The sequence below is a fragment of the Nothobranchius furzeri genome, chromosome 4 (genome assembly GCF_043380555.1).
Source record: "Nothobranchius furzeri strain GRZ-AD chromosome 4, NfurGRZ-RIMD1, whole genome shotgun sequence".
Lineage (NCBI taxonomy): Eukaryota > Metazoa > Chordata > Actinopteri > Cyprinodontiformes > Nothobranchiidae > Nothobranchius > Nothobranchius furzeri.
Genome location: NC_091744.1, coordinates 65,445,584 through 65,473,316, shown reverse-complemented (window position 1 = coordinate 65,473,316; position 27,733 = coordinate 65,445,584). Strand labels below are relative to the sequence as shown.

At 41.2% G+C, this 27,733-nt stretch overlaps 1 protein-coding gene across 5 annotated transcripts; it reads right to left on the bottom strand.

Annotated features, from left to right (window-relative positions):
* Positions 1 to 1,636: 1,636 nt before the first annotated feature.
* Positions 1,637 to 21,471, bottom strand: myrf (myelin regulatory factor). Of its 5 annotated transcripts, none has more exons than XM_015964330.3 (27): positions 21,278 to 21,471; positions 13,692 to 13,782; positions 13,310 to 13,570; positions 12,902 to 12,963; positions 11,203 to 11,425; positions 11,017 to 11,117; positions 10,758 to 10,872; positions 9,998 to 10,193; positions 8,786 to 8,862; positions 8,597 to 8,707; positions 8,401 to 8,506; positions 7,731 to 7,931; positions 6,108 to 6,216; positions 5,876 to 5,985; positions 5,631 to 5,791; positions 5,456 to 5,528; positions 5,297 to 5,379; positions 5,141 to 5,209; positions 4,977 to 5,060; positions 4,787 to 4,854; positions 4,574 to 4,648; positions 4,256 to 4,486; positions 4,043 to 4,136; positions 3,775 to 3,837; positions 1,996 to 2,101; positions 1,846 to 1,920; positions 1,637 to 1,762 (listed from the first exon to the last, which is right to left on the bottom strand). In XM_015964330.3, exons 1-27 carry the CDS (start codon positions 21,321 to 21,323, stop codon positions 1,682 to 1,684), a joined length of 3,072 nt encoding a protein of 1,023 aa, XP_015819816.1. In that variant the 5' UTR covers positions 21,324 to 21,471; the 3' UTR covers positions 1,637 to 1,681. The 5 variants fall into 5 exon arrangements, with proteins under 5 accessions (XP_015819816.1, XP_015819820.1, XP_015819817.1 ...); XM_015964334.3 differs by having other exon boundaries at positions 11,038 to 11,117; XM_015964331.3 differs by having other exon boundaries at positions 11,017 to 11,114.
* Positions 21,472 to 27,733: the final 6,262 nt, after the last annotated feature.

The window sequence follows — 27,733 nt, the reverse complement described above, 5'->3', positions numbered from 1 at the left end:
ACAATACTGCACATCAAATATAAAGGATGCAGAACAGTTACATGTAATGTACCAGGGTATCTGACTCCACTTTGATGCATGGGATAAAACAAATGCAATTCATATGTACAATGAATAAAAGTGCTATTGTGATTTATTTATGCTAGCTGGTGCACTTTAAATAAGCTAAAACAGTACAGTGTAAGGCAAAAGTATCATACAGGGTTTTCATTTCAATATAAGAAGAATAAGAAGAATACGCTTTATTGCCAGTGCTCCAGCAACCCAGAGCATAGGAACTTGACTCCGCAAACACAACCTGACCAAGGTCAAACACACACACACACACACACACACACACACACACACACACACACACACACACACACACACACACACACACACACACACACACACACACTTGTAGACAAAAACAGGTACAGGCAGTCACCAGAGCAGCCATAATGGCGCTAATTTCATTATAAATGCTATAATCTTGTGGGATGGCTGTTCTTCCTGTATATTAGTTTTATTTGAGTTCAGATTACTTCTAAACAATGGCACAAGTTGAATATGGATTTATTAAAAATTTGTATCAATGCATTGTACTTGATATAAGAAGAACATGCTTTTTAAACAAGAAAATACAAAAATAAAACATTACACAAATCAGTAATATTAAAAGTGTTATTGTTGCATAGGTTTAGTGCTGTAGAAACAGAGGTAATTTTAAAAACATCAAAAGAAATGCATGAAATAGAAAGTGTAAAATTTTCATGTTGACATCCGAATAAATCAAGTTTGTTAAAAAAAAAAGATCAAAAATAGATTTTCTCTCTATGCTGTGCTGTATCATTTTGGATAGATGATTGGGCCTGCACCTGAAATGATATTTCATGCTTTACCAGCATTGTCCAGTTAACAGGGTACAGTGTGAGCTATTCCAGTGTATTTTGAAATATCATCAGTGTAGGACTTGATGCTTTTCCAGTAAGATACACCTTTATTACCAGGGATTTCTTCACTTGTCCAGTCTTAATGTTTGTTTTAGTAATTACTAATAACTGGGTTTGGCTCTGGAGTAGTAACCTTTCAGAAATGCAAAGGAGCAATGTGCACACAGTCTGTCTAATTTTATGTTTTATTCTAATTCCAATTTAGGTGTTGCATGAAGATGCACAAAGCTCCTGCAGAAACCAAAGATTGCACTACTGAGGTATATTTAATATAGGAGAGATTTAGTGGAAGGCCTCCTTTTCAGTGTATAAGTCTACTGTTACAGGCAGCGGTTTCAGTGTGCACCTAGTATCACAAAATAAACGTGTGTGCAATGTCTCATCCTTGCAAGTAATTATGGCTTTCATAAAAGATGGAAGACATAGTGATCAATAACAAAGGGAGCTATAGAATTATATACAATGGGTTTACAGTGGAAATTAACAGTGTCAGCTGCAGTAATCTGAAATATTCCAGTGTGTTATAATCCAGTGATTACAAGAAAAAAAGAGACATCAATGCAAATATTTTTGAGGGGAATACAGTTTGGACAGTAAATACTTTCCTCTATGAATATCTTTAAAATAATGTACAATAAAAAAATAAAAATAAAAAAAAAGCCTGCACAACACTGTACAACTGGAGTCAGTCACATCTGGGAATATACAATGAAGTGTGAAGATAGCAGGACATGTCATCTTCCTCCTCACACACAGCTGCTTTGAATGATGAAATGGTAATCAGAGTACGATGAGATATTTCCCTCTGTGGCACACGTGACTTCACTCTGTCAACAAATAATGAATACAAATGTTACCATCAAACCGTACTGTCGATCAAAGAGGACAGAGTCTCAGATTTTAGACTTACGGACTGAGAGACTCTGAAGTGGTAAGTGATCTCCCTGAAGGATGACACAGACACTGACCAGAGGTGATGAGTGCCCTAAGAAAGGAGCAGAAGCAGCAAAAGACTCAAAACCGTGGAACAAAAATTATAATAGAATCTAATCCTATGTACCTTTGCTGCTGAGCTGTTATCAGTTTGGAGCTCCGTCTCTGTGTGGCTGGGACATAAACGTCTTTTGGTGGCTCCGCACTGTTGCATCCACACACTCTTCATAGAGCTGAAAAGTACATTTATTATTATTTATTAGTGAAGTTATTTGGAATTTACTGCAGAAAAAAATGAGAACAGCTGTTTTTGCAGCAGTTTCAGTTTTCCAGTTTTATTTCCCTTTATACCAGTTAAATCAGTGCATCTTTTAAATGTGATTGAAACCTTCTTTAGAGTCTAAGCTGAGCAATGTTACAATTATTTTTTTAAAAGCTTGGGTCAGCTGCTGTGCTTTGACTTAAAAATTAATGTATTTAGACATATAATAGCTCCATGATAATGTACTAGTTAAAATTTCACTCTATTTAAAATGTAGTTTATATCTAATCCCATGACTCTATTCAGGAAATTCTGACATTTTACAGACCATCACAGCTTCATCACCTGTAAACACAATTTTACCCATGTGTGCACAATGTCACTTCCAATGAGAGAATGAATTCAATTCAATTCATTTCAATTCAATTCAATTCAATTCAATTCAATTCAAAGAAATTCAATTAAAAGAAATTCAAAGACATTCAAAGAAATTTAAATGTTATTATCAGGAGAGGGAAATATATAAATTAAGCAAATAATTAAAATAAAAAAGAAAGCACATAACCTAAAAATAAAGTTGTGTGATAAGATTACTTTTAAAATAAAAAAGTTTGATTTTAATAGGTTTAAACTGATTAAATAATAATCACCCATACTTAAAGGCATACAATGCAACTTTTTCATATTTTTAAATTATTTTCTTGAGCCAGTATGTTGCCCTTCACAGGGTTAATGAAACAACACTCAGACCCCTGCTGTCCTCTGTGGCCAGAATATTGCACTTGCAACTTCAGAGTGACAGGCCGCCACCTGTTAGACTTAATAAAGTGGAGCTGACACATGTGGCACTGCAGTCTGCATCCAGCATGTTTCCCGCATGTTTTAGATCGTGAACAGTGAACACAGCTCATTTGTTTGATTTAGACATGAATCGCACCTCTAGAAACTAATGAAGGTTGAGGAGACCTTTTACCTTTTAGATTAAGGTGTTAAAAAGTGAGAAGAGCTTCAGTTTTGGTTTCACTAAACGGACGTTAGGGGGTGCTAAAAGCAAGCCAAACTGCCTAGCATCCTTTTAAAATAAAAAGTACACAAATAGGCAATTATGTGTAGACGTACTAATGCATACAAAGTCAAATGCACTTAAATGCTAGTCACTAGAACTACGACAAATTACAATATAAATAGAAAATTGAATTTACTATGAACTGGTGTGTCTTATTCGTAGTAACTTTCACTTAAATGCATTTTCTGTTGTATTAGTAACTCTATCACATTGTCTCATGTATTTATTATTTTAAATGCAATCGGTTTGCATGCTTTTTTCAAGTCCAATTAACTACTCAGAATTTACAGTGTAATTCAACAGTTACAGCATTTTTTAGATGGCTTCACATCAACATCTTGCACCAAAATAGCTGTGTTTTACTTAAATAAACATACAAAATCTCAAACTAAAATGAATGTAGAAAAATGATCAATGCACCATTAAATTGAGTTTCTCTTCATTTTAGATTACTACCTAACTATTTGACTGTAGTTTTATTTTTAAAATCCAACTACAGAGACACGACCCAAAGTATGTGCTGATTTAAATGTGTACATGGTACAGTATGTATTATGCAAAGTCATGTTTATACTCACATCATGTGTAATGTAATTTGTGAGATGGAGACATTTCTTTGTCCATGAAGTGATATCGTATAGCTGGAAATCACACAAAGAAAACACGCATGAACACAGAAATGTTAATGTTCTAAATGAAAACTCTAACAGAAAAAAGCTTTCTGCTCTTAAAGAGTTAAAATCATTACATACTTTTTTAGAAATCTCATGAAAGAAGGACTGGATGAAGCTTTAAATTGAAATTTTCAACCAGCAGCTCAGATTTAGAGCAGGTCTAATTGCGTACCTGCAGGTGTTCGCTGTTGCACAACTTTGTGCAGAGATGTCTTGGTTTGTTTCCACAACGGAAACACTAGTGAGTAAAGGAGCATTTGTTGTTCCTGCAAAAGAGAACAAAAATTACTAAAAGAACTAAATGAGTAGTATTTGTGTTGTTTTTGTGCGTGTCGAGTTTGGATTCGGCAGGAAGCGGGTGGGCCAGCTTTGTTTGTGGAGTTACCCTTTGCACTTAGGCTCCGTTGTCTGCGTGGTACTGGCGGCTGCCCCTGAGGGAAACGATTGGTGGTTCCTGCCCCTTCTGGGTCTGTGGAGACAGGCCTTTTGGACTTGGAAAAGTACATGGGTGCGGATGTGTGACTGAGGCGATTTCTGTTGTGTCCGTCTTTGTCCATTGGCCTGGACTTTGCCTTCTTAATAATGGTGCCTGGTGTGGGAACCAGACTACTTAAACCTAAAGAGGACAGATGATTTATCACAACAGATGGCCCACACACTCAATAAAAGAAGAAAAGAGCTCAGACTAGCAGATTATCTTTACCAGGTGTGGTTTGGTTGTTATTCAGCGTTGAAGCAGTTGCTGACTGGTTGTTTAGAGCTGTGGTTGAACAGCATGCTGCAAGAGTTTAGAGGTAAAAACAGAATATTATCACATCTGGTTTAAATTATACATTTAAATAATTTTATCCTCATTAAACTGAGTAATTCATGAACTTTCCAACCCAATCCTAAAGAGAAGTTAGACTCTACTCACCTGGTGAAGGTGTGGTAGAGAGTGGGGTGTATGGACTCCTGCGGGGGGATCCCAGAGCGGCTCTTGACCTGCAACAGGTTACACAAAACGATCCACTTGAATTAATTTAAAGATGTTGGAGTTTATAAGAAAACCTAAAGAACAAGACAGAGAAAAGCCATGAAAATATAAAGTTGGAAAAACAGAGTACCATTTGCAGTCAGGAGGACAGACAATGACAGTGGCAGAGAAGATGGGCATCCAAGAGATGTAAAGAACACAGGAAGGAACAAAGCTACAGGACAGATTTGGTAGGATTATTGAAACGTCAGAAGTCACTGCTGTAGAGTGTTTTTACAACCAAACAACACATACCCATCTTTCTCTGTGACTTCTCCTCTGTGGTGAAGTGTGAGGACATAAAGCACAGACATTGAAATGACGCTGTGGACAAACACAAGGCAGGACATTAACATCATTCATATTTCAGAGGTAACAGGTCGCACTCTCTCCTTAAAACCGTCTTCATACCTGAAGGCCATCACAATGACCAGAGCCAGGATGGCCCCTTGCATGAACCTCTGACTGATGCAGCCCTGATCCAGAGGTGAGCTCTGCAGCAGGACAATTACAGTCACATCTGTACATCCCACAGTCAACAAAACCTAAAAACACAGCAACACCACAGACCTTGCTCCCTGGTTTAACTGTCTTTTTCTTGAGTGGGCCACTTCCTGTTCTGCTAAAATAACTTCCTGATTGGCTAAACAGGCAAGAAAAACACAAGGAACGTACATGTTTTATCGTTGTTTTTACATATTTTAGATCTCATAATCAGATGGGGTTTTCATTTGTTTTCTCTTACCTCACAGTGCCTCCACTCACGGAGCTCTTCATGCTGTCAAGTCGACGCAGTTTGGCCAGTTTGCGACTCCATCGCTCCAGTTCGTCTATTCGAGTCTCCAGGTTGTCAGTCAGCTTGCAGAGCTCCTTCACAGCTCCGACATTCTCCATAAAGATTCGCTCCTTTGAAATCAAAACACTCAATCAATGCCATCAGACTTTAACAGCATAAAGAGATCAGAGCAGATGAGTGTGTGCGTTTACTACCTTATTGACAACTAACAAGTTGGGGATAGTTTCTCCATTGGCACACACCACATCACCCCCCTCCTTCACTGCTTCAGGTAAAATCTCTTGAACCTCTTGAGCAATCACACCTGCAGAGGTGGAAAAAGAACAACAAATAAGTGATAAAAATGGACTGAAACCATACCAGAGAGTTCAGAATCATACACAGAGTTGGGTCTGACTAAACAGAGGTTATTCATGCAGCTGTTACCAGTCTCTGCAGTGTCCTCTATGCCCACCGTGGCAGCAAACTCAGGCTTGTATTGGTAATGGACCAACCTCATCTGAGAAATTCGTTTTAAATTGTCCGTAGTGTTGACCTAATGACAGAATGAGGACATCTGTGAGAACACAGTGGATTTTAGACATAGAAATGTGGTAATAAGAATAGCCACTTTACCAAAGTTGTTTTGTCCATTTTCTTAAATATTGTTAAAATATAATCTGCAAATTTTTTTTATTTGATGTTCAAATAAAAGCAAAACTACCTCAAATGTTGAGTCAGAAATGTATGGTCTGCACTTGGTTTAAAGTTAAATTAAAGTCCTACTAGCTGTCACACACACTGGTTTGGTGGTTTAACCTCCCAATCCAACCCATCAATGCTGAGTGTTAACCGAGGAGGCAGTGAGTCCCACTGTTTTTTTTTAAAGTCTTTGGTATGACCTGACCAGGTCATGTGATTTCAAAGTCCCAGGGCGGACACTCATAACTCTAGATCACTGAGGTGGTTGTGTTTGTTTCTCTAAAAAAAATTGGACTAAAAGTAAAACCCACAGTGAAAAGATGCTTTTATTCCAAGGAAATGGTTGATCGTTGTTCACTTTAACACTGTCACAGAAATACTTCAATAACTACCATGATTCAGTTGCTTAAATGTAACTTAATTTATATCTCAAAAAGCAAATAAATGTTACAGACAACACACAGGCCTGGACTGCTTGAAGCCACCCTCGTGGTGGTCATTCAAAAAGGTAACTTGAAGTTTCAGAGTTTCACTTTTAATATCCTCTGCTTGGCCCTCCACTCAGTATATATGTATAAACAGCATAACGTGAGAATAATAATTGTAAAACGCCCAGCTAGAGTTGTGCATTCACAAATGCATCCAGCTGTAATCATCAAGTAGCGCAGGGCTATTCAAGTTCGGGCCTCGAGGGCCGGTATCCAGCATGTTTTAGTGGTTTCTCTGGTTCAACACACTAGATTCAGTGGTTGAGTCACCTGTGCAGCAGCTCATCAGGCTCAACAGAAGCCTGTTAATCACCTGCTGATTGAAATCAGGTGTGTTGAAGCAGGGTTAAAACTAAAACGTGCTGGATATCGGCCCTCGAGGCCCGGAATTGAATGGTTCTGAAGTAGGGAGCGGGGCTTAAGGTGTGTTGCATTTTTCTGCCTCTAGATGGTGTCCTCTGACAAAAAACTCCAGGTTTCTGCTGCAGGCCAAGTGAAGTGACAAAGATTAATATACTGAAACTACACTAATTACCTAACAAAACAAATTCCCAATTTGCCAAAAATGAAAGAAAATTGTCACGCAGTTTTTTCCCAACTGTTTAAAAATCATTGCTGTCTTGAAATGTTTATGAAGCTTCAAAAATCCTGTTAACGAGTGATGAAACAACAACATGAAGCATAGTTTCAGTGCACTGTTCCAAGTTTACAGATGACACAATTCAAAAACACACTCTTTAATGCTTGGACACACACACACACACACACACACACACACACACACACACACACACACACACACACACACACACACACACACACACACACACACACACACACACACACACACACACACACACACACACACACACATCCTGACCTCTTGGACATTTTCTTTTGCTCTGATGTCAGACGGATGGACCAGGGAGCCCATGACTTTCAGGTTGCCATGGACAACGAGGGCCTCGTCTGGACGGTCGGTGTTGATTCCGACTCTGCCGTGGTGGTACACCGAGTCTGGCAGCTGCCCTCGCTGCCACAGCACCTCGCTGTCACTTTCAAACTGGCCTGGATTGGATGCCTATGACACAGAACCAAAAAAGGAGCACAAAATCTGACTCAGATATTAAAACTTTATAGCAAAATTCAAATTCAATGTTTAAAGATATCAAAGTAGGCTTTTTTTCGCTTTCTTGACAAAAAAATCCTTTGAAAATTAATTTAATGATCATATCCCAAACTGACATCATCATCATAGCACATCATAGAAACCCTTTTCCATAGCTGTTTTGGTTTCTTCCTAACTTTGACACTGAGGTAATTCAGATTTATCATAAAAAAGATTAAATATTCTGAGCCTGAAAACAAGATTCCTTAACACATTTATGGTAATTATAACACCATCATCTTACAAAAAGCTTATGATCTCTAAACGTATACATCAAACGGTCTTAGAAATGACAGATTTGGATAGGATGAGATTATAAAAGGCAGACAGAGTAAAGTGTCACATTCACACAGGATATGATTGTTGTAGGAAGGGGACAGACATGGCCAGACGTTACCCTGACGATGATCCTCTCAGAGACATGAGCAGCCACAGTGTAGCTCTGACTGTGGGACTGTGCATGCAGCGCCACCACCAGCATGAAATACCTGCAGAGATGAAGTGATCAGGATTGTGAAGTTAGAACTTTGCAAAAGTTCTAAAGGTGAGCGAAAGTTTTTTTTCTGCATGTTTTTCACCTCTGGTCTGGATTTGGTTTGCCCTTCTTTCTCATGTTATTTGCTGTAGTCTCACTGAAGTGGAGTCTCCCCACTGTGACTTTTGTGACCTGCTCTGATGGCAATGTGACGCTGGGAGAAACAATGTTCATGATGACAAGATGACAAAAACGTGCTCGTTTCTGAGTTATTTGAAAAGCTTGGACTCACAGAACCGGCTTGAAGGGCCTTTTGCTGCGGTCGGACTGGGACTGCTCCACACTGATGGACTGATTCATAGCTTCCACCTGCCAATGAAACAACACCACTAAATACGTCCGAGAGATAAAAATCTCCACAGCCAGTCAAGACAGCTACATCTGTCTCTACACAACAAGTCTGGTATTATTTGGGGAAATACTTGAGATTTCTCGCTTTGGTGGTACATGGATTTTTGCTCTGTGCTCTGCTTTCATCCCACAAACTAAAAATATCTACATTGGATTCATTTGTGAATCTGAGAAGCCCCTTTCTAAAGTGTGAGCGTGTGCATGAATTGTGTGACCTGTTGGTTGTGTAAGTTATATTTGGTATAATTACACAATAAGTTCTGATCATTTTCTACTTTGTTTAGTTCATGCTTCTTTAAGGCCATGTCTTTCATAATTTTCCCCTCTTTGGTAATCTTCCTAAAATTTCTTTTTTTTTTCATCCATCCAACGTCTCCTTTTTGTTTTATTCTCCTGTTGGAGAGGGGGCAGTCATCCTTGCAACTCAGTGATGTACCTCCACGCTTTATGTGCTTCCTGTGGGGATTTCTGATCCTGGCAGCCATTACAAAATGCATCTCTATCTGTGAAGATGAATTTTGTTATACACTGAAGCTTGAGCCCATCTAACTTTTATTCTGATTCTGTTCTTGCGTATTTACAAAAATTAAATTCAAGCACTTTCAAGGTGTGTTTTAACGATTTTTCCATCACCTTATGTAGGCAATGATTGATGCACATATGAACAGCACCTGCAGGTTCAAAATGATTATTTTTCTTAAACCTTACAGTCACGGTTTCAAACAATATTAAAAGATTAAGTATTTTTAAATCCTTGAAAATGCCACATTAAAATTCAAGCACTTTCAAGGATTTAAAGCACCTATAAGTCAGCATATTATGTTTAGCTTTGTGATTAAAACAAATGGTCATGGCTCTCCCCAAAGGTCCCCACTATGTCATGCCTGCTCCGTAACGCAGAGCGCCACTGGTTGTGTAAGATCACATCTCCATAAAGCTTTCAGTTTTTGTAAAGTATCACAAGTTCCACAGCATTTCCACCACCAGCCCAAAAGATCAAACTAAACTTTGAAATGTGTGTGTGTGTGTGTGTGTGTGTGTGTGTGTGTGTGTGTGTGTGTGTGTGTGTGTGTGTGCAGCTTGTTTCCTTCACCTTTACTCCATGAAGTTTGAGGTAAAAGCAGTCGATGGGCTGCAGGCCTTCATTTGTCTTGATGTACTTGGGGTCTCCGAGCATTCCGACGTAGACGGTGACCTGGAAGTGGTTTTTCTTCTGGCACACAAACGCATCATCAGCCAAGGAGAAGTTGAAGCCTTTGTCAGCATCAACTCGGTAGGTTGGCATTGGGCTAAACATGGAAGACAACAGCAGAATAATGTAAAAGGAAAGATTAGCTCAGTTTTGTTATTTGTTTGCAGGTAAAATTATACAATTAACACAATTTAATAAAACTTTAGATGCTTAATTAGTCTGCTAACTGTTGGTCAATGACACCTTCATCATATTTTTGTGATATTATTTGTAAGGGTTACAGAGAACCGTAGAACCCTTAGAGATGACATTCTAAAAAACGTAGAGAATCATTTTTATTTTGGCGTTGCATGCTCAGATCTGCTCAACCAGGTGGTTTTGATAACATCTGAAAGGTCTTGTGAGTTCATTTTAACCTTCCTCCTTATCTATTTTGGCACTACAAAAAGCACAAGAAGGTGATTGCTAACTTTTTCCCTTCACCCTCTCCTCACGTTGTGTCTCTAAGCTGAAACCCTGCACACATTCACTCCCACGTACAGCTCACCACTGAGGAATTTTCTAGAACTCCGCAACTCATCTATTGCTTTTCCATTGCTGCTGCAGACTTTGTTGAATTACACATTTAGTTCAATTTAAACCCAAAATCAAATCCACCCACAGGTCTTTGCAGTTGGCATCATACAGCGGGGTCCACTTGTTCTGCTGGTGAGGTTGCCACTTGATGCACTGGTAGTTTGGGTCCAGGAAAGAGTTGTCCACATCCTGCATCAATCCTGTGGCATATCATTTGAATTAGCTGCTATTAAGGTGAGAAATAGTGGATGTAAAATTGATGTTTTCTTTTTCTTTTTACGTGTTAAACGTTAGTAAGAGCAGGTGAGGGTGAGGTGGAGAAGAAAAGAAAGATGCCTGCCTACCTGGTTCTTGTTTGATGATACCTGTGAGGATTTGGGAATTCAAGGTGCTGTTGGGAGAGTCAGAGTGCTTCCTCTTCTTAGCTTGATGAGCAGGGATGCTGCTGTGTGAGAAAACAGTCAAACGTCACCACTGGTGTTTTAGTAAAAAATGGACCACCCCCATCCCTGCACTTCTCCATGACTCACTCGTCTCCCTGAGGATGCTGCAGCAGCTGATGGAGCATCTGGGTCTGCTGCACATCTCCACTACCGCTCGTGGCAGGTCCAATCGGGTACTGTGATATCACGGGCTCCGGCTTCAGGTACATGTCCCGATGCATGCTGGGATAATGCCCATGAGGTGGGAGCGGTGGCGTCGGAGCCATGTGACACATGTTCTCTGGAGTCATGGTCCTGATCATGTGAGGATCTGGGAAAGAAAGGACAGAAATGTTGTCTCCTTTTCTTGTTCAGCAGTAATTTTGTCAGACATTTCATCTGAATTTATTTTTTGTTGTTTATCATTCAATTAACTCATTCAGGCACAACACTGCACAGTGAGGCAGTAGTCAAAAAGCTCCGGAGTAACCAGTGACTCCACCCCCTGGCCAATTGGCAACCAACAGGTCCAATGGCGAACCGGCTCAGCCCTTGGAACCACAATGGAGCAGGGACTGAAAATCAGAGGGAAAGCAGGGGGGGGGGGGGGGGGGGGAGATAACAAACCATGCTGTCGTAAAAAAAAACAGCTAGACTGAACCAAAGCTTCCCAAGTCACGTGGAGTAGGGCGGTTGGAAAAGGCCTAGGTTGTCATGGTCTGTGTCTGCCCCTTCCTCATGTGTCTCCTTGTGTCCTCCATTTGTTCTCTAGGTGCTCCTTTTGTGTCCTCTAGCACCCTCGTGTGTCATGTCTGCGTCTTCCTCATGTGTCTTCTGGTTTTCCCCATTTGCCCCTAGATCTCCAGCCTTCTAGGTTTCTCTTAAGTCATTTCCTTTAGTGACAGCCTTTCAGGATTTAGTATGTTTTTCCCATCAGTGTTTATTATTTTTCTTCCCCTCCCTTTGAATGGTAGTTAGGTTTCCTGTTATTTTGTATTAGGTTTTATTCTTAGGTCAAGTTAGTTTCTCCCCTGATTAGTCACTGCTTTCACATGGTCCTCCTCCCACACCCCACACACCTGCAGCTCATCTCCCTCTCATCTTCCCTGTGTATTTAAGCCCTGTCTTGTCTTTGTCTTGTGTCGGTCCATTGTTGTTTGTAGTTCTGTCAGTTTCGTCCCTCTGTGTTTATTCCAGAGTTTTTGATCCCCAGATATTTATCTGGTTTTTGGATTTTTGGCTTCCAGCTTGGATATACTTGGTTTTTGGCTCACCTTAAAATAAAGGACTTTTACTTAATCATCATCCCTGCCTCGTGTCATCCTGGGTACTGCATCTTGGGACCACCAACACCGTTTCATGACATAGGTAGTTTTCCGGGAGCAATACTAAGAGTAACACGGACAGGTGCAGCTCGGCCCGACCACTGCTCCCAAGGGCACTGATATGTATTTTCCTTCTACTTTCTCCCCTATTTTTACTCCCTGTTCCGGTGAGGTACCTGGCAAGGCATCATGACTCTGGCCACTGATTGACTAGGGGTGGACTAACTGGTTGCTCTGAAGTTTTGTTGCCTTCTGTTTCACTGCCTGCAGCCATTTCCTGGTTCAGTCTGACAAAAAGCCATAAAACTGAGCAAATTGTCCAGCAACACCACCATTTTTCAGCTGAGTGTTGTTTCTGAGGCGCATCCAAGTTACCTTACACTCTGATCACCTCGTGCTATTTTGTCATTAGTAAAAATCGCGCACCTCAATTGTCATTTGCTGTTTTTAAAAAAAATAAACAACAGAGAAGGGTCTCTTACCATTCACCTGTTGAGGAGAATATGGCTCTGAGCTGGAATCAGGTGGAGATTCTGGTAGAGTTCTGGAATAAATGACACCATAACGCATGTTACACCTTTAAACTCACGATGTGTTCCACTGTTGTCTAAAGCTTTTACAAGGAAACTTGCACTCAACTGCATCACATCTTCACTTGGAGATCTAATTTGACTCTCTTTGTTATTAGTTCTTCTCTCCTGTTTCTCAGCTTTTGGTTTTTATATTAATTACGTGACAAACCTGCAGCAGGATTGTGTCCTTTTTTGCTCTATTCTAGGCAGTAATCTGTGCCACAACTTAACATCTATGGCTGCGTTATTAACAATTTTATTTTATATAATTTAGAAAAAAACATTCACAAGTAATCATCTACCTACAGTACTCCTCACCCTGGAGCGTAGTGGCCCCTGTGTTCAGGCTTGATGTGAGCCTGTTGCTGCTGTTGCCCCAGACAGGGGTAGCCGTGTCGGAGGCTCACAGCTGGACCCTGGGGGTAGATGTTCTGACAGCTGGAGGGCCCAGGAGGGGGCGCTCCTTGGCGTAATGGGATAGGGGGGCTCACACCACAAGCCAATCCTCCAGAGGAAGACACTCCTGCCTGTGGAGATGAGTAATTTGGTCCCGGGGTGCTGTGGACCTCTGTGAAACAGCTGTTAAGAAAAAAAAATGGATTAGGTTTATCAGAAACAACAAATTCCTTTGTAAGACATGATCTGGTTTGGTTGGCGTGGGTTGTTTTGACGTTTCTGTTAGTCTGGAGTCCCTACTGACATGTCAGTGCTATCGTCCTCCTTGCTGATGTACTCTTCCAGGATACTGGTGTCGATGTTGGCTGGCTCCAGAGAACTGGTAATATCATGACCTGTGGTGAAAGGAGGGTTGGAAAGGTGGGGGGGATGGAGAGCATCTGGGGATTAGCAACAGGAATCTGTCAGCAGCTCCACTCCGTAAAACAACGACCCGATTTCAACACAAACCGGTGTTGCAACAATTCCTTTGAAAGATTTATCTAATAGAATAACAACATTTGTTTAATGGATGTGTTTCAAACAATGACTGTGATTGGCTTACAGAGAATTTCAAGATGAAGGTTTCAGGAATCACTATTAGTCAAAAGGACACGGCCTTAATCACATGAAAGCAGGAATCACTCCAGCTGATGAATACTTTTGTTGCTGCAGCTGCATTTCCCTCATTTAGACAAATCAAACAAAAAAAAAGGTTAAGACATGAATCTTGCTTCTGTGTAAGAGCTATAAATAACCACTATCGTAGACAGCTCCATTAATTTTTCTGTTTTAAGAAGCTGAGTTTATTGATTCCTGACGGGAATGATAAGCAGCCTTATTTTAGAAACCTACTGTCACTAGTTTTGAGTGACTCGTTTGTTTAGATTGATAGAAAAATATGTGTAGAATTTTTAACGTCTGGATGCACTGGAAGGGCTTTTGTTGATATTTACTCTATTTACACAGAATTCCACATAAAGATCCACTCCTCGGGTAACTTTCTGCAGCAGGTGGTACTTATTCATTACTTTTAAATATAAGCACTTCTCAAAGTAGCTTAAATCTCCTTTTGGGCAAATTATTTAAATGAGACGTTTCTAAACTTTTATCCTTCCTAAAATTCTCAGAGGTAACTTTCAGATCCCCATTTCTCATTTTCAGCCTTTGATAAGCAAAGCCGCCCAAATCCCAAACATATGACCCCACTTAATCTTTAAAACGCAGACACACAAAACATGCACCTGCTTATATAAAAAAGCACACTCTGAACATTTAGCAAACATATTTCTAAAGATGCCTGATGTTGGAAACGTGATGAGAGAGAATCAGAGGAAAGGAAAAGCAAAAAGAGAAGAGAGTAAAGACTTGGGCAGGCAACCCCAGTTTTTCAGCCACCCCAACACACACACACACACACACACACGCGCGCGCACTTATTCACTCACCCTCTGATAGATTAGGAAGCTGGGAATGTGAGGAATTTAAGTGTTAGGGTTTGAAACTATTTCACCTTTTCCCCCTTTTTTAAATAATCTGCCAACTGCCACTAGAGACCAAACCAAAATGTCACTCAGTTATCTGTTGCAGCTTCTCTTAAACTCCCCCAAAGATTTCTACTGTTTGCCATAAAAATGTTGAACGACATGATCTCACAAATATTTAGCAGACAGTTCTCAGAGGATGGCTGAATAAACATCACAAACCAAAAGCCCCCATCCCAGCCCAATTAAATGAGATTTACTGTTTAACGTGATATTCTCCTGTTGCTATGTGGATGGATAAAAAAAACATCTCCCTTTACAGATAATGAACAGCTGGGTAATGTCTCCTGATGCGTGGCAGTGCAAGAGAAACAAAAAAGAAAAAGGCAGGATGGTTTTGCTTAAATAAGATCCAGATGTGCACCCCACCCAAAGAGGTAGTAAATTAAAGCTGGCAGGCCAGATAAGAGAAAACAGAGAGATATGGTGAAGAGAGGAGGGAAGATGGATGGGGGCTGAGGAGAAAAAGGCAGAATAAAAGTTAGACAGCTGAGGATAGAAAGACAAAGAAACAGAGACTTTGACTACTCTGTGTCCAACAGAGTTCTGAGTGGCACATGTAGGCTTCATAAACATGCTGAAGTCCTGTAAACTCATAACTGGATACCACCATTCAGCCAGAGCAGTTAAAATCTTTAGCAGAAAGTTGATTTGGGATTTATTAAAGGCACACTGATATAATTTTCAGAAACTAAATTAGCTATATTTGTTCATAGACGCAATCATTTAGGATAAAATCAGCATCAGGGACTTAAGAAATTGCTGACCCAGCATGCCACATCCAAAACAACCAACAAAAATGAATATTTATCACCCAATGGGAGAGCTAAAACATGACGTGTTAGTAATTCACAACACAAACTCTAAAACTATCCAAACAGCGCGCCAGATCTAAGCACAGCGTTATTTTTAAGATTTGCCCAAAAATGAGCAAAACTCCGCGATTTCTTAACATCGTGATCTTAGTTGAAAACTCTAAAGCAACTGGTGGTATGTATTCTTGATATCATTTAGGTGTGTAACACTCGTTTAATACATTTGCAGTGGTCTCTAATTGGAATGAAAGTCTGGCAAGTCCCATTTGGGGGGCAAGAAACACTTGCATCCACCCCTCTGCTTTTCCTTCCCTATTTCTAGGAACTAGAAGTGGGTCACATCTCAGCTGAGCTTCAGACGGCAGGATTTGGAATATTTTTTCATGATATTTGGACATTTCTTCTAAGATTGGATAACAGCAACACAACTCTACCACTGACTTGCAGCATTGATGTTTTATCTCCACAAATAACACAAGTCTGAGGAGTTCTGCTGTGTGGTGGTGCTGCTAATGCTGACGGTTAGCTTCTACTAGCCGAGACGTTCTCTGCTGTTTCCTGGACGCTAAACCAACAGCAGCCTTCCTCGTTGCAAGTCAAGATGGGTGAGTCCATGAATGTTAAGTGACGGTGTGGCGTAGATCTGTCAGGATCCTGAAGTTTCATCGTCTGTTTCCTGTCAGAAGCTAATGAAGCAGATATGTGTAGGAAGTTATTTTCATGTTCAACCTGAATAGAAATATTGATTTAAAAAAGGGGGTTTCAGTGTTCCACACATTTAAATCTGCAGGGAGACTTTATGAGAATTTGTTTGAAACAAGATAATGGACAAAAGCATTTAAACACAACAAAAACGGTCAAAAGCACTGAATTTCATATGAGATTTAAGTGTAGATGTGCTTTTTATTTTAGCTTTAGTTGTTTTAGTCCAAAGTTTCTCCCTATTTCTAATTATTAATCTCCAATTGATTTTTACCAACTTGCCATTTTTAGTCAATGACCTTTCTCAAGAGATTATTGCATATTTGATGCCAAGAGGTTTTCAGTTTAGTCTGTCTTTTAATTATTTATGTTTGTTTGAAGGACATTTAAATCTTCTAATTTCTAATAGTCCAACAATAATTTTAATACATTTGCTGTGAGATTATAATATTTGATTTAAGCACCATTAAACACAAACATTTAGGCTATTCTGTCTAACTGAAAGTGAATCAACGTAACTAAACCATAAAAAGTCAAATCTAGTTTAAAACAGACCAGTTATAGACCTTGATCTCTGTGTTTTCAGCAGAGGGGAGCTGGATCAAATGGTGACAGAAAATCCAAACGTGCATTAAAATCTAACTGGATTTGTTCTTTTTAGGGAGGTCTAAGATCATTGCATAAAGTTTTCACTCTAGCCCATAAATCACCTGCTGTTTATCAGACGCATAATCAGGTCACACTGTTTGTCTCTGAGATTATCTGGTGAGGAGGACAAACTAAAGGGCACACTCAACTTTTATGTGTGTTTATATAGTAGAAATCTGATCAGTTTGTTTTGGCGAAGATGAGGGGACCCACAAATCCAACGACTGTAACCTCTGGATCATCTGGATTCGTAGAGAACCGAATGTGTAGATTTATCTGTCCTCGATGTTTTTCTCTGTCCAGCTGTGCTCAGAGAGGAACAGTGAAATGATTGTCGATACACAGTTGCCTTTGGATAGATTAAGGGTTGCCAGTGGTGTGTGTGTGTGTGTGTTTGAGTGTGTGTGTGTGAGTGTGTGTGTGTATGTGTGTACATGCCTCTTTTTCAATAGCTTGTTTGTCACACAGAGGACGGACTGTGTGTGTTCCTATTAAACATGATTTGACTGATATCATTCAAGAAAACACACAGCTTTACCTTTCTCTGCGCAGAGCTCGTGTGGCTCAGGATCTTTGAGTTTGGCTTCACACAAATCATGTAATGGATCATGTCGTCGTCAGTTTCTAAAGTTAAAGTCCCATTAGCTGTCACACACGGGTGAAATTTGTTCTCTGCATTTGACCCATCCCCTGGGGAGCGAGGAGCTGCAGATACGGCCACGCTTGGGAACAATTTGGTGGTTTAACCCCCCAACCCAACCGCTTAATGCAGAGTGTCAAACGCAGGAGGCATTGAGTCCCATTTTTAAAGTCATTGGTATGACCTGACTGTGGATTTGTACCCATGATCTCCCGGTCTCAGGGCAAACACTCATACCACTAAGCCACTGAGCAGGATCTACAGCAGAGCTCTTAATCTTTAGCCTTGCAGACCGGGGGGTAATTGCACGCAACACAGAACGCAATATAGTGCATGACATAACATGAGATATCAAGAGAGTTTTTTATTCCTATACCAGATGATTCCCGGACCATTACAGGTCCTCGTGCCAATGGTTGAAGATTGAAATGTATTATTTAGTATCAGTTTAATTTAGTTTATCCCTGCAAAGATACTATTTAGGTTCCTTAACTAATGTTTTTCCTACAAAGTCACAGGACAAACATAAATGTTTCATTTGAGCAACATTTCTTTCTTCATGGATGATCTGGCATGTAAGGGTTAATAATTAATACCTTCAGTAAAAGTAAAAGTACCGTGGAACAAAGTCCAAACAATTATCAATCTCTTAAAAACCTGGCAGAACAGACTTCAGACACACATCACAATCAGCTTCATTATTACAATTAAATCAAAAGGACCGCTAGATGTATTCATTTTTAAAAAAATCACTGTTTTAACTGGCTTCCTTAATTGGACCAAACCCAAGTATGAATATGATCTAAGGTCATTAAACGTCTGCAAGCGTACATCTGAACTGATTTGGAAAATGCAGCTCAGTCAAAAAACACACTAAACTCAGGGCAAGAAGCAGAGGAGAATTTTTCTAACTTTGAGCATTACAGGTGAAAGTGCTGCATGTCACTACGATAAAAATATTAATAAGCAATCTGAACAAAATAGCTCATCTTCAACTAAAGAATCACAACTACAGAAGCAGAGCTGACAGAACAACAGATACCTGCACGGAGCCAAAGCATGATGGAGATCTCAAGATGACAACACCTGAAACAAAAGATGGAGAGGAGCAAATTCTGTCTATTCCTCACATGTTTCCCCACTCGGGCCGAAGGACTTTTCTCTGCAGACCTGAGAGCTGCAGATCAGTGTGACAAAGATGTGTGTATTATTTCTCACATTCCCAAGTGTGAATGCTATTGTGTATGTATGTGTGTGTATGTGAGAGTGGTTTAATAAGGATTATTTCCCAGTCATGAGAAAGGGCTGTACCAGGCCACCACACACAGCTCTTGTCGTGCACAAGCACTGGTAGCACCGGCGGACCTGGCTTTGGGAGATTACAGGAGCAACAAGCTGTTGGACTGGAGAGAAACACACTTATTTGAAGGCCGAGCTGTAAACAATCAAAGAAAAGTAACAGAAAAAAAGCCTTCAAAAGATTTCTGTGACCTGCACACAAACATCTCTCACTTTACCTGCGGATTAATCAGCTGAAGAGAGCAGTCCAGCAGAGCCTGGCTGCTCAGAAACAATGCATTCCTCTAACAAAAACAACTTGGCCATAAATCAGAGGAACCAGTTAAACCTTGTCTGATTCACACAGGTTTTCCATGATGGAACCACACCATCCATTATTCGCTGTGGGAGTATGGCTGCAGGAATTCTCATATCTGCTGATGGTGATTTAAACCACTGACACGCTTGCTGCTGCTCACCTGACTCACCTCAGAAGGTAATATCCCAAAATAGAAAAGTAGATTTCTAATAAGTCAGTAGGTAGATTCAATGATTTTTGCACATAAACTTAAAGGTGTGTAAAATTAGTTTAATCAATACGTTTGCACTGGTCTCTGGTAGGAATGGATGCCTTGCAAGTCGCACTCGGGGCAACAAAGCCCAGAAGTGCCTCCATCAGCACAGACAAGTCTGCTACAGTAGAGAGTGGCCCAACACAACACGTTTTGGAGTCTTATTTCCTGATATTTGGACATCTCACCTCGGATTGGATAAAACAACACGACTCTACCACTGAATTGCAACGTTGATGTTTTACCTCCACAAATAACACAAACTTGGAGGAACTTCTGCCACGTGGTAGTGCTGCTAATGCTAATGGCTAGCGTCTACTATTTGGGACGTTCTCTGATTACTGGACTTTAAACAAAAACAGCCTTTTCCGTTTTGAGTCAAGATAGAATCACATGGCTGTATGGCTGTATCCCAGTGTTTATGAAGCCAACATGGCTGAAGGATGATGTGTTTTAATTCTTTCTTTCTGCACTGGTCTTTGTTTCCCAGTGACTCAGAGAAGAGAATGTCAACTTTTTAAAGGGATTCTGGGTTCCTTTCTCCACTCCGGGTCTGCAGTATCTCACCTCCTCACCCCGCCTGCTCACTGTCACTCTAATGGAGCTGGAGCGAGAGGCCAAAGACCTGAAGAGAAACCCCAGTCTCACCTCATCGTGTTTTAACAGCCACCAGGGCTATGCCAGGAATCTACATTAACACATGCATATTTCACAAATCCCATTAAAGCAACCTTCCACCAGAGCTGAAATCCATCATGTGTCTGAAGGAATGAGTATTTTGTTCAGGAGGGGGTTGGAGGAATTCATGAACTGATTATTTATCATCTACTATATGAAAACATAACTTAAAGTCACTGACATAACGTTGATCTACCAACTAAGACCAGTTAAGATAAGGGGTAGAAATACAAGGAGAAAAGGTGCAGCCAGTGTGCACCTTCTCATGGACAAGTTGACATTTTGGTCCAAGTGGCTGAAATAAAGCCAGAGTAAGAACATCTCTCTAACTCCCAAAGCAAGAATGTAAACACTTTAAATTCCTGTGGAGGATCCTCTGACAGTCATGGATAGTTGTGTATGTTTAAGTGACTGTTTACCATAATAAAGTGTACTCACACTTCTTCTGACACACTTTATTACAAATAAGAACTCAGCATAATAAAATGGCTGTTCTTTGAGCTGCATGAGAAAATCGTTTAATTTGATTGTAATAACACCATATGTTTTATTCATTGTTTCACAATAAACTTGCAAGTGGCATCATATATCTGGATTTGAATGAGACTCCACCAAAAATACTTACTTTTACTGACCTGCGATATTTTTTAACAGAACTTTGCAGTTTATTCTGAATTCCTGCTTTTATTAGTAAAATTATATACTATTATATATATATATATATGTGTGTGTGTGTGTGTGTGTGTGTGTGTGTGTGTGTGTGTATGTATGTATGTATATGTAATTATAACGCCACCAATGTATATGAAAACACACAAACCAGCTTGTTTTAACTAGTTTGTTTAATTAGATAATCCTTAATTGGATCACTTTCCCTTAGTGAAGTCAACTAAAGTCGAGATGTTTCCATGATCAAATGAAATGGGGGTATTGAGCATAAAGTTAATGTGATAAATGAATAAATACATTCTTACCTTCAAAGAACCTCTGTAACGCTTCTGTTTCATCTACCACGTCCATCCTAGCGGGTCCCACATAAAAACTCCATCAAAGTCTCCCCTTTTCCGAACGAAACCAATTCGGATGGGGGAAACTTTCACATAAGCATGACGGATTTCAGATTTTATTGACCTTATCTTGTTTTTTTCTCACGGATTTCTCCCTCTGATTCCTCTTTCTGAAGCAAAATCAGCCACTCGAATGTGATGTGTCAAAGAATATTTGTTTAAAACTAAAATCAGCTAAAGCGCAGAGAAAAGACTAAAGACGCGTGTCAAAGCGTTCCTTGAGCCGCAACTTCACTCCACTTCTCCCAAACGTCATAATAAACTTCGTTTCCTCTCTCTCAACAAAGGAGAAGTGAGTAAATCGAAGATGAAACGCAAAAAAACGAGGAAATACACGTGCGTAAAACGTGTTTGGAGTAGACTCCGGGAGTGAAGCGCGCCGTGGTGGTTGCTGCCTCTCCCTCACACAGGATGTGGAGCAGCAGAGAGACGGAGGAGAGGAGCGGAGGCAGGTGAGGGATGATGAGTGCCCGCGCTGCTGCAGAAAAAGTCCCATCAGGACTCTGACTTCACCTTAGACTGTTTATTTAAGAATCGCACAACAGATGTCCGACTGTGTGCTGCTGAGTTTTCATAATTAATAATAATAATAAAAACATTTCATGAATAAAATATTCTATCCTAAATGTCAAATACCAAATATATCTACAGACTTAAGGTGTCGGTGTTGTTTAATGCTTCTAAAAACAAACATGATTCATGTTATTTAGCGTCCAACAGGTAGAAAACATATTGGATTTCTGCTTGCAGCTGCCTTAAGGAAGAAGTAAATCACTACAAATGCTGCACAAATGAAGAGCAGCGTGCACTAAATTGCTTTAGAAAGGACAAAGCTTCTTAATTCAGTCCCAAAGCAACAATAAAAACATATCAAATAAAACAACAAAATATTCAATGAAATAAATGAAACCAAATAGTTAAAAGCATATAGATGTAAAATTATGCTAAATAAAGGGATATTACATGGAAGATGTAAACAAAATATAAATAGATATGATATTAGACATAAAAACACTTATACGATCATAATGAGATTAAAAGTGTAGTAAAATATGCTAAATGTAAAAAATATGCCACAAAAACAATCCACAAACCACCCTTTGTACATTTATATATTTTGTCTCTGTTTCATCATTTTAAGATTTTTCTAATGATCTGACATTTGTCTGCCCTCATTCAGGGATTTTTTCCCCTCTGTGGTAACCCCATGATTTAAAACCTCTGTGGGATTCAAATTTTAAAGTTGTATTATGGAGAGGCTTTCCGAATGCCTTCAACCTAAACAACCATACAGCAACAGGAGGATCGTGTCAAAGCCTCCTGGCAGGAGGATCTAAAGAAATGATCCATTTCTCTCAAACCTTATCAGCTGCATCCAACGCCCCCTCTCTTCTTATAACAATGCCACTGTGTGCAGCCCCCACAGCCTGGACACCCACCCCCCTTCACCCACATGTGAGATGCTGTTGTGTTGTCCTGTCCCCCCCACACACACACAGCTGGAGCATCTCGCTGTCCACCCCTCCACCCCTCTGCTTTTCCTTCATTCAACCCTAACAACGTCTCTGTTCTTCCCACCACACTATGCAGATTGTTTGAGAGGACAAGTGAGAAAGAGAAACAGATAGGAGCTGCAGAGGACAATGAAACAGCTGGCTATGTCAGAGCAGTTCATTTTTGCTTTTCTGTATTTGTTATCTCATATAGCTGTGTGACTCTAGGCATGTAAGTGTGTGCTGTTGCCATGTGCATAATGAAATCAAATAAGAGTTTCCTACAATACTCATAATTTATGCATGAGTTTTTGTTTGTTCTCAAAAATATATATGTGTGTGTGTGTGTGTGTGTGTGTGTGTGTGTGTGTGTTAGCTATTTCACACGTTAAAAATGTGTGTTTAGTGTTTTATATCAATTTTTAGGACTAGGACCTGGCTGCAGACATCAGCTGGCGTATCACCGGAAAGAACTTTCAAGTGAGAACAAGATGGCGTGCCATTACTTCAACCGGAAAATCGACGAGCGGGGTTCCGGGAAGATGGCGTTCTGTTAGGACGTGCTGATGAGCTTGGATACTACAGCCCTTGAAAAATAACTGATATTAACTTAAAAGCTCTGTGAAAACTCATGATTCCTGTTCAAATGTAACCCACAAAATGATGAAGCCTAGGAAAACACAGCCTGCAAAGATTCCTTTTCAGTCAACGGAGAAGGAGGAGGAACACAGCTACGCTTCACCCATGGATGTTGCTAGCATAGGGAAGCGAGGCAGGGAAACGCCGGAAAAACCCTGAATGAGAAGAAGACTAAAGGTACGACTGAAGAGTGTAAAAATGAGATGACGTTAGACGCTATTTTAAAAGCCATTGACTCGCTTGGTAGACGTTTAGATGACCGCATGGAGGACATGCACTCACAAATGCATAGCACCAAGCTAACAGCTATTACTAAGACAGTGCAACTCAACTGGGAAGATCTAAAAGAATACAAAGATAAAGTCAAAGATCTGGAGAAACATGTGGAAACACTCAAAAAGAAAATTAAGACATAAAGAGTCGTCTTCTGGAATCAGAAAGGTACAGAAGAAGGTGGTCTCTGATTGGGAGGAAAGAAAAATCAAACGAAAACGTAAGAGAGGATATTGTCAAAATTCTGGGGAGAATTATGCCAGAAATGCTGCAGAAAATGGATGATGTAGTAGACGTGGTGCATAGGATGGGAAAACCCATGGAAGGAAAACATCGCCACATCATCATCCTCTTTGCAAAAAGACACATCAGAGACAACATCTGGAGGAGAACCAAAGCATTGTCAGTCTGCAAAGAGGAAGGAATCCGCTTTGCTGAGCATCTGACCCGGGAGGACTGGCAATCCAGGCAGGCGCTGTGGCCCAAAATTGACCAGCCTAGAAAGGAGGGGAAGACGGCGGGCTTCAGAGGTCAACACAGCTTCATCAACAGAAAACGGATAACAGGATAATGAACTACAAAGGTGAAAATGACATTTTGTTCGGAGCACTCAGAATAAGGGTAGAAAGGAGGCCTACAGGGCGTGGCTGGTCTGTGGGTCTCCGGAGGCAGCAGACAGGTACCGGATAGCCAAGCGGGGTGCAGCAGTGGCAGTTGCCGAGGCAAAATCTTGGGCGTGGGAGGAGATTGGTGAGGCCATGGAGAAAGACTATCGATCGGCTCCAAAGAGGTTCTGGCAAACTGTCCGGCGCCTCAGGAGAAGGAGGCAGCAACTTGCTCACACTGTTTACAGTGGGGATGGGGAGCTGCTGACTTCAACTGGGGTTATAGTCGGACAGTGGAAGGAATACTTTGAGGAGCTCCTCAATCCCACCTACGCATATTCCGAGGAGGAACCAGAGCCGGGAGACCTGGGGATGGACTGTCCAATCTGAGGGGCAGAAGTTGCTGAGGTAGTCAAACAACTACACAACGGCAGAGCCCCGGGGACGGATGAGATTCGTCCTGGGTATCTCAAGGCTATGGATGTTGTAGGGCTGTCGTGGTTGACACGTCTCTGCAACATTGCGTGTTCATCAGGGGCAGTTCCTGTGGGGAGGCAGACCGCGGTGGTGGTCCCCATCTTTAAGAAGGTTGACCTGAGGGTGTGTTCCATCTATAGGGGGATCACACTCCTCAGCCTCCCTGGAAAGGTCTACTCCAAGGTACTGGAGAGGCGGGTCCGATCGATAGTTGAATCTCAGATTGAGGAGGAGCAATGTGGTTTTCGTCCTGGCCGTGGAACTGTGGACCAGCTCTATACCCTTGCAAGGGTGATGGAGGGGGCATGGGAGTTTGCCCAACCAATCCACATGTGTTTTGTGGATTTGGAGAAGGCTTATGACCGTGTCCCCAGGGGCACCCTGTGGGGGACGCTCCAGCACTATGGTGTGGGTGGCTTTCTGTTAAGGGCCATTCAGTCCCTTTACCAGAGGAGCGTGAGTTTGGTCCGCATAGCCGGTAGTAAGTCGAACCTGTTCCCGGTGAGGGTTGGACTCCGCCAGGGCTGCCCTTTGTCACCGGTTCTGTTCATCACCTTTATGGACAGAATTTCTAGGCGCAGCCGTGGTGTAGAGTGTGTCGAGTTTGGTGGCAGGAGAATCTCGTCTCTGCTTTTTGCGGATGATGTGGTCCTCCTAGCTTCATCCAGCTCTGACCTTCAGCTCTTGCTGGGTAGGTTCGCGGCCGAGTGTGAAGCGGCTGGGATGAGGATCAGCACCTCCAAATCTGAGACCATGGATCTTGACCGGAAAAGGGTGGCTTGCCAACTCTGGGTCGGGAGAGAGGTCCTACCTCAAGTGGAGGAGTTTAAGTATCTTGGGGTCTTGTTCACGAGTGAGGGTAGGAGGGATCGGGAGATCGACAGGCGGATTGGTTCGGCGTCTGCAATGATGCGGACGCTGAGCCGATCTGTCGTGGTGAAGAGGGAGCTGAGCCAGAATAGGCTCTTGATTTACCGGTCGATCTACATCCCAATCCTCACCTATGGTCATGAGCTTTGGGTAATGACTGAAAAAACAAGATCGCGGATACAAGCGGCCGATATGAGTTTCCTCCATAGGGCGGCCAGGCTCAGCCTTAAGCCTGGTTTATGCTTCTCCATCAGCTCCGCAAGGGACAGACACGCACGGATTGACGGAAGCGTTTTGCTCTCATACTTCTCCGTCTCCTGGAGAGTGTTGCAAAGCAATTGTCCACCAGGACAACAGAGGGCGTAGCGCTGTTCTGTGGTATCCTGTCATGTATCGGTCCAAGATAATGTGTTTATATTGTGTTTTTTGTGTATATAAGAGACTTTTAACACGGACATATTTGTCTCTCCTTCTCCCACCTCTTCATGCGCTCCCCACCTCTAAACCCATGTTTCCTGTCATTTCGATCCACAAATAAAACGTTTGCTGCGCATCTTTTCACTCCTCCAGTCACGGGAGAATTAAACGTTCATATTTTTAGAGTTTTTTCGCAAGGTATTCTTCAAGCTTCTCCGTGTCTGCCGCTAGTTATCCTCGGCTCTCTTTGCAATGGCGGCGCTGTAAACAACAGCGGCGTCCTGAGCAATCACAAGCTTGCATAATCCGTCTCGTTCGACGGATGTTTAAAAAAGTGGGCTCGACTCCGTACATACTTGCGTGCCTGCCGGAGCCCTATGCAAGGACGGATAATGGCATTGTGTGTCTCCGCACTGACGCAGATGGAGAAGCATAAATCAGGCTTCAGAGATAGGGTGAGGAGCTCGGACATTCGGGAGGGACTCTGAGTAGAACCGCTGCTCCTCCGGATTGAAAGAAGTCAGTTGAGGTGGTTTGGGCATCTGGTCAGGATGCCTCCTGGACACCTCCCTGGGGAGGTGTTTCGGGCATGTCCTGCTGGCAGGAGGCCCCGGGTCGACCCAGGACACGTTGGTGAGGTTACATCTCTAATCTGGTCCGGGAACGCCTTGGGGTCCTGCCAGAGGAGCTGGTGGAGGTGGCCGGGGAGAGGACAGTCTGGAGCTCCCTAGTTGGGATGCTGCCCCCGCGACCCGGAGAAGCGGAGGAAGACGATGACGAGACAACAAAAATCTTAACAAAATTTTTCATACACAAATGCAGATATCTCAAAATTCCGCCTACCTGGAATAATCTCAAAAATGAAATTAAACTACTGTTGAGATCCTTAGGTAAAATGTCCACTCCCAATGCCATAAAACTTTTATGATTTCATTATAAATACTAATCTCTAACCTCTTTTTGGATGGGATACACAATAGACCTTGTTTGCTCTTTAACTTCCCCCTTGTAAAATTTTCATTTATATACACATACAATTTGTTTTTTCATGTTGTCTTACCTGTATCCCTTCATTTTCTGTTTTTGTTTTGTTGTTTTTTGGTTTATTGCCTTCTTATTATACCAAGTTGAATAATATCTACAAAATGCAAGTTGGCATGAACACAAACTTCGGAGCTACTCTGTAATGTCATTCTGTTTACGAATTTTGAAATGTAGTCGCTTTTGTTTGTTTTTCAAATGTTCAATAAAAGTTCATTTTAAAAAAATCGACGAGCGAAAGACCTCGGTTGGTCTTTTTTGGCGGTCGCTATGTTGTTTTTTGTGGGGCTTTTTCACTCGGTGGGTTTCAAAGAGGAAAAGTAAGGATGAAATTAACTAATGTTTGTAACCGTTCTTCAATTTAGGCACTATAGCATTTAAATCTTTACCAGAGAATTATTGCAAAGCAAGAGTGTAATTGTATCAATATTAACACACAATCTTAAAACTAATGCAGGGAGTTCACAAGCTAACACAAAAGCTACATCAATAAAGCAATCAGCAATTGTAGCTTAGCTTTAACTTAGCTGTTTGATTTTTCTGGTCTC

Bases quoted from the DNA above. Each gene is read 5' to 3' on its own strand.
- myrf (XM_015964330.3), bottom strand. From the start codon at position 21,323: ATGGACGTGGTAGATGAAACAGAAGCGTTACAGAGGTTCTTTGAAG. The intron at 8,507-8,596 runs GTGAAAAACATG...TCATCTCTGCAG, and splicing joins AAACCAAATCCAGACCAGAG to GTATTTCATGCTGGTGGTGG. The intron at 2,102-3,774 runs GTGAGTATAAAC...TGTACTTTTCAG, and splicing joins CAAATTACATTACACATGAT to CTCTATGAAGAGTGTGTGGA.